Here is a 9,837-nt window from a genome sequence, read left to right as displayed (position 1 = left end):
AGGGTCAGATTCATCCTTATCTTCTTCTATATACCTTAGTACAATCAAGGTACAACACTTAGGTAGTATATAATTCTCATTAATGTTAAAATAATCTCACAAAGTAGCGCGTGGACCTCTTATTGTAGCTTCTTTGCATGATTACGTGTAATCGGTCCATCGATGACTTGGGCTGGTGTCGGTGTAGGTGAAACTTGAGTGAGTGTAGCTTGACTTGGAGCTTGTGACATCTTGCTTGGTGGCATGGTCATATCATCCTCCCCCTTGAAAAGGAGTCGTCCTCGACTCTAAAGTGTCTTCACTTGTGAATGGTGAGAGATCAGCAACATTGAAGGAGTTGCTCACGCCATAACTTGTAGGAAGATCAATCTTGTATGCATTGTCATTGATCTTCTCAAGAACACGAAATGGACCATCTCCTCGTGGCAGCAATATTGATTTGCGCTACTGAGGAAAGCGATCCTTGCGCAAGTGTATCCACACCAAGTCCTCGGGTTTAAATAACACCTTCTTCCTATGTTTGTTCATACTTGCAGCCTTGCGTCCTGCCTTGAGTTCAATTGCTTCCTTGGTTTCTCGTGTACCTTCTTGATGTATGTAGCACGCTTGGAGGCTTCCATATTGGTTCTTTCGTGCAATGGAAGGGGCAACAAATCTATCGGAGCAATAGGTTTGAACCCATATACAATTTCAAAATGACACATATTAGTGGCAGAGTGTACTGCCCTATTATATGCAAACTCCACATGTGGCAAGCATTCCTCCCAAACCTTCAGGTTCTTTTTTACCATTGTTTGCAGCAACATTGACAATGTGCGATTCACTTATATTTCATAATGTATGAAAATGTTTTGATGAACTCAACCCATTTGGCATGACGACGGTTCAGTTTTGCTTGTCCTTTCAAGTATTTCAAAGCTTCATGATCAGAGTGAATAACAAATTATTTTGGCCATAAGTAATGCTGCCATGTTTTAAGCACACGCACCAAAGCATATAATTCTTTATCATACACAGAATAATTCAGTTGAGCAGCTCCTAGTTTTTTACTAAAATATGCTATAGGTTTTCCTTGTTGCATAAAAACTCCTCCTATGCCAATTCTACTAGCATCCCATTCAACTTAAAAAGTTTTAATGAAATCAAGAAGAACAAGTAATGGTGCTTCAGTTAAACGTTTCTTTAGTTCTTGAAAAGCATTTTCTTGTGATTTTCCCCATTTAAAGTCAACACCTTTCTTTGTCAATTCATTCAAAGGAGCAGCGATGATACTGAAATCTCTCACAAACCTCCTATAAAAACCAGCAAGGCCATGAAAACTTCTTACTTGACTTACATTTGTTGGAGTTGGCTAATCCTTGATGGCTTTCACCTTGCTTTCATCCACTTCTATGCCCTTTCCTAAAACAACAAAGCCAAGAAACACAACATGGTCTGTGCAAAAACTGCACTTCTCAAGATTAGCAAATAATTTCTCCTTTCTAAGCTCTTCCAAGACTTGCCGAATATGATTCACATGTTCCTCAAAAGACTTTCTGTAAATTAAGATATCATCGAAGTAGACAACAACAAATTTTCCAATGAAAGCTCTCAATACATGGTTCATTAATCTCATGAAAGTACTAGGAGCATTAGTCAAACCAAAAGGCATAACTAACCATTCATACAGCCCAAATTTGGTTTTAAATGCAGTTTTCCATTCATCCCCTATTTTCATTCTTATCTGATGGTATCCACTTCTCAAATCAATTTTAGTGAATATGGTGGAACCACTTAATTCATCAAGCATGTCATCTAAACGTGGGATAGGATGACGATAGCGAACAGTGATGTTATTTATAGCTCTACAATCAACACACATTCTCCAAGAACCATCTTTCTTAGGTACTAAAATTACAGGAACAACACAAGGACTTAAACTTTTACGAACAAAACCTTTCTCAAGAAGTTCTTGCACTTGCCTTTGTATCTCCTTTGTTTCTTCTGGATTGGTTCGGTATGGTGGTCGATTAGGTAGTGCAGCCCCTGGAATGAGATCAATTTGATGCTCAATCCCACGAATTGGAGGTAGTCCCGCTGGTGTTTCTTCTTGTAAGACATCTCCAAAGTCCTACAAAAGATGAGACACAACACTAGGAAGAGAGTTCATGTCGTTAGCTGACATTAAAATGTCTTTGTACACAAGTACAAAGAGCACTTGTTCAGGGTTGTTCCTCACTTCTCTCATTTCAGATTTTGTGGCTAGCATGACTAAATTCTCTCCCTCTCCTTTCTTTTTCTCCGTCAAATTTGGCTTGTGGCACTCACTCACCGAATTGTGGATGGCACTCAATTTCTTTTGCTCTCCTTCCTCTCTACTCACTGGAACAGTTTCAGATTTCTTTTGTAAATGTTCAGCCATGATTTGTTGGGGTGTCATAGGCTGGAGAACAAACTTCTTCCCCATTAGATTGATAGTAAACTGATTTGTTCTCCCACAATGTTGGCTATATCGATCATATTGCCATGGCCTTCCAAGCAGCAAGTGACACACCAACATAGGTGCCACATCACACTCTACTGTGTCAACATATTCACCTATCTTGAATGGAACGTTTACTTTATATCCAATCTTGATATCTCCCGAATCATTCAGCCACTGTACATGATATGGATGAGGGTGTCGTAGCAGCTTCAAGCCAAGTTTATCACCCATCTCACAACTAGCAAGATTATGGCAGCTCCCTCCATCGATAATCACCTTCACCACTTTATCATGCACCTTTGCTCTAGTTTGAAATAATTTCTATCGCTGCCCATTTTCGGCTTCATTTGCCAGAACACTCAAGATTTGAGTCACCTCAAGAGCAGCTCCTTGCTCAAACTCGCAGCTCGTAAAGTCCTCATCTCCATGGGCTTCCTCCTCAATTCCCTCTTCACTAGCTGATTCAAGATCTCCATCATCATTCACAATGATCACCTGAGTATTGGGGCACTCCTTACTTATATGCCCAAGGTCTCCACACTTGAAGCTCTGAATTCCACTACTCCTGGAAGTAGAACCCACTGAAGTAGCCGTTGATGCTGCTGGTTTGAACTTGGGACAACAGTGTTCTTTCCACTAAAAGTACCCTGAAAATTAGATCGAGAGCCTCCACTTGAGCCTCTAGAGAAATTCCTCGTGGATGGTTCAGCAACAAATTTTGGCATGGTAAATTTCAGTTTGCCAAATCTTTCTTCATGGTTGCCTCTTCTATGACATCGGCGACCAAAACTGAGTTGGAAGGGTTGTCATTAGCCTCATCTTCAGATTCATCATCGTTTCTTCCACTATGTCTTCTTCCTTTACAATGTGCAGCCCTCAGGTTCCTCCGACCTCCTCTTCTTCCATCACTATCTTCTCTATCTCCACTATGGTTGCTTGCACCATCATGAGGTGGACGATGCCTTCTGATTTCAGTCATAAGATTCTGAAGATCTTGTGTCAACCTCTCTTGCTTTTCTTCCATGCTTTGTCGGAGTTTATTAAATTGTGCTATGGTAACACGATCTTTGATGTCCACTCGACCCATCTTCCTGTAAGGTTAGCTGAATACAAATAATTTGTATTTGTGGAATATGAAAATTTTGTGGCTCTCACAACTCACCTCTCTAACCACCGAAGCTCTTATGAATTCCTCTGCTGCAGATTACAAAGAAAACAAATGTATGGTGGCAACTGAAAGTGATGGCGAGGTGAATACAAGAACAGAGAGTACCGATTATGATGGTTTTTATGTGGAGCTTGGTGGGGAGTAATACACAAGGAATGCAATCTGAAGTCTAGTTGTTGTAAAGTTAAGTAACGATCCAAACTAGAAGTTCTCTGCCTAGTGCTGACCAAAAGATTCGAAGTGTATAAATAGATCACACACACGCAAAGAAATTTCAGAATTGATGCAAACAAGGAGTATGATTGGGATGGAAGTGTTGCAATCAGACCCAACCAAAGTTTTGCACCAAACAAAGATAGCAAACTGGTTGCAGAACTTGATATGAAACTTTCAGCACTTGTGCACATAAACCAACTAATCTTTCAGACTTTCTCTCTGAACCTTTCTCAACTTTTTTTTTCACTTCACTTTTCTTTTTTTTGACACACTTTTTTTTCTTTCTATATAGAACTAAAAACAGAGATCAGATTATAATACTTGCACAACTAAAGATAGAAATAAAACAACAACCAGTAGCTAGATAGGATCAAAGTTAACACAAAGGTTGATATAGGCTATAGAGATTTTTTTGTTGGGATTTTTAGATATAAAAGAGGCACAAAGAACACGCGAAGGATAAATGATCAACAACTAAAACAAAGACTCTAATGAACTGCGACTTAACCGAACTTACTAAAATAACAGATTGAAACAAAGGTCTAAGCAATTGTTGATGGTCATTAATGCTCACATTTAACCGTCAACTAATCATGAAAAAGGATCCAAATGCAAGCGACACCTAGACTTAGGGTTTCATCTGACAGATTTCCACGAGTTTTGGTGTTTGCCTATTTCTGCAGGTGGTTGTTAGGAAATACGAAGGAAAGGCCCACATGTCGGGTTTACATAGAGAATTAATGTGTGCGGTAATTTTCCATAATCAGGAAGACTCTAGAAGCAACTCGACCGAAGCGGAGCCGAGACGGGCCCGGGGCCAGGGCGTCCGTCCTTGATCCTAGGGCGCCCGCCCTGGTACAAGCACCAATCACAGAATGGAGTACACCATTACAAAGATCTCGTCGAGCTGATCGAAATGCATATATTATTTGCTATATTTGGAGTTCGGAATCAAGAGATATTAATAAAAGAAGGACTCCACAAAAAGAGCTGCGGGATTAATTGAGCCCAAATCAGATTTTGGTCCATTAAGGCCTATGTGCATTTTAATGAGACTAGATCATTCGGCGCCCTTCGGGCGCCCTACAATGGAAAACAATATTTGAATAACAAATATGTACTATGTTACGAAACACATTTATCACTAATGTTTTTAACTTAGCAGAAAAGAAGCATCCATAAACAACAAATATGAGGGCTCCGCAGCCGTTATGGTCCTGTTCAGCCACATACTACACAATCCATCACTACATGCATGGCTTCTCTAGCCATTATGGTTCTATCTAGCCATACATCACATACCATGCCATTACAGTTCACGATCGGTATTCATGACTACCAAACACTATAGTCAGTAGCTTAGAATGCTGATCCAAATACATTGGCGATCATTAGAGAGTACATATATAGAGGTACCGAGAAACCAAAAGAGTATCAGTTGCACGCGAGGTTTAAGGTACACGCCAACGAGCACTCCGCTGCAGCTTGTAGAGACAAAAGCACCTTGATCACCCTTCTCCGATCAACTATTCACGGTATCTCCATCTAAGAAAAGTTTCTTCGCAGATTTTTTGGGTGATGAGCGAGTTCTAGAAGGAAACAGCCACATGCATATACATATTAGGATACCATGCGAACACATGTGAATATACATAAAATAGTTTTCAGCAGTGTCAACCTTTTCCTATTCACATTTTTTAGTGTCTTGGGTTCAGAGTTGTCACGAGCATCTTTGTTTATGCTAGAAACAACAGCAGCCTGCAGGGACCACAATCCAAGAACCATAGATGCTATAATTTAGTAAACAGTGAAAAGGCATGTACGTATGGGTGAACTCTCTAGCTTAGGCGTGGGCAGAATAAGACGAGTTGTTGGAGGATCATTTTGTTTTGGAGTAGCTGTTGCTGAGGCTAAAGCAAGCATATCATCCTTATTTATAGCATTCTACACCTATAATAGAGTTGTGCAGCAAGTAAATCTTGAATGACTGCATTGGAAAACAATTAGTATTGAAAGAGAAATGCACAACCCACCTCATCTTTAGCAGCGGCGTTGGAACTCTCTGGTGTAGCTGGTGCTCTTGGGATCAGCGGAGGTATTTTGATTGGTGTGTTGCTGGACGCATGGCTAGTTTCTGAGGTAGCTGGTGGCAAAGGGAGAGTACTGGTGAAACTTTTCTGAGGGGTATTCTGCATGCTGCTGCCACCATCTCTAGAGAGCATGAGAGATGATGACTGTGACCCTATCGGCGTCACCGAAAGAGCATTGTCACCATCTAGCTGAGCCACGAGACCATTGACCTGAAAAGAGACAATCCCAGTAGCAATTGTGTTTTCTGTGAAACTGACATTCCACACAAACACCTTCTCCAGCAACCTTGTGACCTCATCTGGTATGAATCCAGTTGGATTATCTGCAATGAGAGTATCAACTGGTTTTCTGGTGAGACGCTGTGCGATACGGCCAAAGATGACAAACTCAGTGTCACCTGTCTCATCTCCAGCACTTATGCACAGCTTGTACCTATTGGCAGACACGACAGATTAGCAATAAGTCTTTATAGGTACAGTACAAGTCATATAACAGCAAGCTGTGGGCGACTTGCTGACCTTGGGACAGGCACACCAATAGTTCCACACTTAGGCTCAGTGCATCTAAAAGAATCATGAAAAGGTCTTGCTGTTTTGAGACATTTCTTGCATGCATTATACCACCATGATTTGTCAATCTTCTGAACTGTCACTGTAACCAGCCACTCTGTTTTCTGTAGAGATTTATCTTGGGATTAATATGTAATAGGGTTTGGAATTGGCATAGGGAATTAGGTCAAAACAATAAATATATGACCTTGTACTTGAATGGATGAAGCAATTTGATGTCCGACACTTTCTTATGCTCAGGAGGAGCGAAAGCCACAGGCTCACTGGAAGCCATATGTTGTTCCCATTTGACTGGTTGGTAAATGTTTGACCCACTGTTCATTAAAAAGTTTATGATAGTTTAGAGCATGGTGAGAGACTTTTTTTCTGATTTAGATCAAGTTTAGTGGTCGATGCCACATGTAATCTCTAAATATATAGATGAGCATGTTACCTTGCTGCTAGGGCCTTCGCCTCAGGGACCTCGAAGTTTATGTACCACTTGCATGATGGTCCCCCAGACAATGACACGTTATCTGAAACCACAAGCGGTGGATTTAGGTGCAGCATCTAGTATGTAGATTTAGAGCCAAGAAGAGCGAACTTCTCATATGCACATTAAGTTCATATCACCTGAAAACGCATAGTAATAATATAATAGTGTCCTACCTGCATAGCTCTTGACAAGAGCTCCAACAAATATCACGGTCTGTGGGGTGGTTCTATCCCTATGGACTTGTTCAGCTGGGAATGCAGTTGCCCTCTCACCCCAAAGCACAACATCCAGTGAAGCACCACTGTCAAGCATAGTCTGTAACTTAAGCAGCCATATACATAGTAGGACATGATGCAAACATAGTATGCAACAAACATAGCATGCAAACATTTGTGGGCGTCTGACCTTGCATTGCATATAGTGACTGTCCTTTTCAGCGATTCACTCTGGCGTGTCCTAATACGTAGTGATGAAACATTTGAGAGCATAGTGACTACACCAATTACATCTACACAGGAGATGGACAATACGTAATCAGTTTGTGTAGGTCCGCTAGGATCACAATCTCTGTACATATAAAGATATACCTGTGAAGAACGTGGTCTCCTCAGCACATGGTGGCAGTTGTTCCATGGGAGTAAGGGAATAGGTATACATAGGGAAAGCAGGCGGAATCTCAACAACCTCCTCCGCAGAAGTCCACCTTGTAAAATTGATCATGTGATCGTTATCAACCGGCCTATACTTCCCAGATTTCCTGACCCGGAAGTAGGACAAGTTGTACACACTGCCTTCTTTTATCAAAGGTTTGAACTGTTCATGGTCAGGTGGGTAGATCTGTGCATGGATGCAGTTTCCCTATACAGGTAAGTGTAGTTCAGCACATATATCTGATGTTTCAAAATCCTACAGCCATGTTCCATAGTAAAAGAAACATACGCACTCATGGTAAGAATTGTGGATATTGCAACCTATTACCAATATACAGTCTTTTAGCTAGCATACATGTGAGTATAGGAACATAAGTCATCGTACCTCCTCATCAATCAAAACCAGGTCACAGTGCAGCAACTTTGATTCATCATGTGGATCATAGAAGTCCCAGAACCTAGAGGCTCGCACACATATGGCTTCACTGCAGTTTCCAAGCATAAGACCAGGAATCAGCCTATCTCCCATCTGCAGGCACAAAATAAGACACAGAGTTAGTAAAAAAATCATGGAGTAAGTTCTGTACACGAGTTTAAGATCAGATCAAAAGAGGGGAACCTTAGTCCAAAGGACATCATACACATCATGCAGACCAACACAGTCGTTAGAAATTAAGAGATGTAGGTGGCCAACCCAGAGTTTCAAGAGCACGTATACACACCGAGGCCCAAAATCTAACACATTGCAAATGTCTCAGGCTGCTACCACTCATTCAATCATAGCAAAATAAGTTTCATATGCAAGATCAAGATTAGATCAAAAGAGGGGAACCTTAGTCAAATAGACACTATACACATCACATAAACCAATATAGTTGATGCAGAATAAGGGATGCAGGTGGCCAGCCAACAGTTTCAACAACATGTATATACACCAAGGCCCAAAATCTAACACATCGCAGAAGTTTCAGGCTGATGCCGCATAAGCGGCATCAAGAACCTCTCGGTACACAACATTTCGGGTCTATGAGCCACATGAACCATCAGTATTCTCATTCAGAATTCATAAGCCACCTCTAGAAGTCGATCGTGAAACAGCCACATAGAGCTGGCCATGTGTAAACATAGGTTTTTTAAGGTAAAGTCCAACCCTTGAAAGGGTCTGCCCCTGGCTCTTATTTATTGTCATAGCATAGCATATTCGCACTGGAAATTGTCTCCTTTGTAGTGTGAATGGCCACTTCAAATCTGTAGTGTTAAGGGCGATTCTTGGTATGAGAACCTCTTCGTTGATATTAGACCCTATTAGTACTACGCATCGTATCAACCGTTGTCCCAGCTCTTTAACAAGCAGCCCAGTGCCATTACAGAGACCCATATTCTGATTCAGGTTTCATAGCAGCATTACTATGACCCCTTTCTTTAATACAAGTTTGTGGCAAGGGAAATTGTTCACATTGATAGAATTAAGAAATTCCGTAGGGTACAACACATCAAAATCTGGTATGTGTTCAGACGATTTCGAAATAGTGTCACAGCTTAGGTAGTGCACACTGTCACCAGGGATGAGGGAGACAACAAAATCATTAATCTCATCAACAGTTATGTTATTTGGGCAGACAATAGCACATGAAGCCAAATATTCAGGATTATTGTGGTTCATCAAAAAGTCTGGGTACACTTCAGACACTATAGCTGCAATCTTATCACCATCGGTATGAATTAGCAAATCATCAGGGATAGTAACCCATGAAGCTTCACGCTCATCTCCCTTCTTTTCAGCAAGGGCAGTACCATCACCAATAGATAGGACCCAGCTGCTAAACCGCTCTAGTTCATCACGTTTGGTCTCTTCTAAAGAGGGATTGAGAAGTCGCATGTTTGTCTGTAGCTTTAATAGAACAACATGCTGCCAAAGCCTAGAGTTCATTATGGACGCATCAACTACGGCAGATCGTGAGCCTTTTCGCACAACCGGTAAGATCTGACGAAAATCACCCCCTAGAACAATAGGCTTGCCACCAAATGGTACGATCGATTTTGTGGGATCATGTTTAGAAAGGATATCTCGCATAGTCCTATCTAGAGCCTCAAAGCAACGTCAGTGTGTCATGGGCGCTTCATCCCATATAATTAGGGCAGCTAACTGTATAAGCTCAGCAAGCATAGTACCTCGTTTCACACTACATGTAGTAGCATCATTT

General features: G+C 41.2%; 1 protein-coding gene across 1 annotated transcript; it reads right to left on the bottom strand.

The window, feature by feature from the left end:
* Nucleotides 5,793–7,703, bottom strand: LOC8072942 (replication protein A 70 kDa DNA-binding subunit D). Its single transcript, XM_021449843.1, has 9 exons — nt 7,571–7,703; nt 7,388–7,491; nt 7,157–7,289; nt 6,942–7,023; nt 6,696–6,822; nt 6,458–6,612; nt 6,233–6,371; nt 5,882–6,148; nt 5,793–5,798 (listed from the first exon to the last, which is right to left on the bottom strand). Exons 1-9 carry the CDS (start codon nt 7,701–7,703, stop codon nt 5,793–5,795), a joined length of 1,146 nt encoding a protein of 381 aa, XP_021305518.1.

This window comes from Sorghum bicolor, chromosome 10, assembly GCF_000003195.3.
Source record: "Sorghum bicolor cultivar BTx623 chromosome 10, Sorghum_bicolor_NCBIv3, whole genome shotgun sequence".
Classification (NCBI taxonomy): domain Eukaryota; kingdom Viridiplantae; phylum Streptophyta; class Magnoliopsida; order Poales; family Poaceae; genus Sorghum; species Sorghum bicolor.
The sequence above is the reverse complement of the archived record's forward strand: the minus strand, read 5'-3'. Positions and strand labels throughout refer to the sequence as shown.

Coding starts and splice junctions, on each gene's coding strand:
- LOC8072942 (XM_021449843.1), bottom strand. CDS start 7,703: ATGATCAATTTTACAAGGTGGACTTCTGCGGAGGAGGTTGTTGAGATT. Junction 7,024..7,156: donor TCTTGTCAAGAGCTATGCAG/GTAGGACACTAT, acceptor TTGTGGTTTCAG/ATAACGTGTCATTGTCTGGG. Junction 6,149..6,232: donor CTGGATTCATACCAGATGAG/GTCACAAGGTTG, acceptor GTCTCTTTTCAG/GTCAATGGTCTCGTGGCTCA.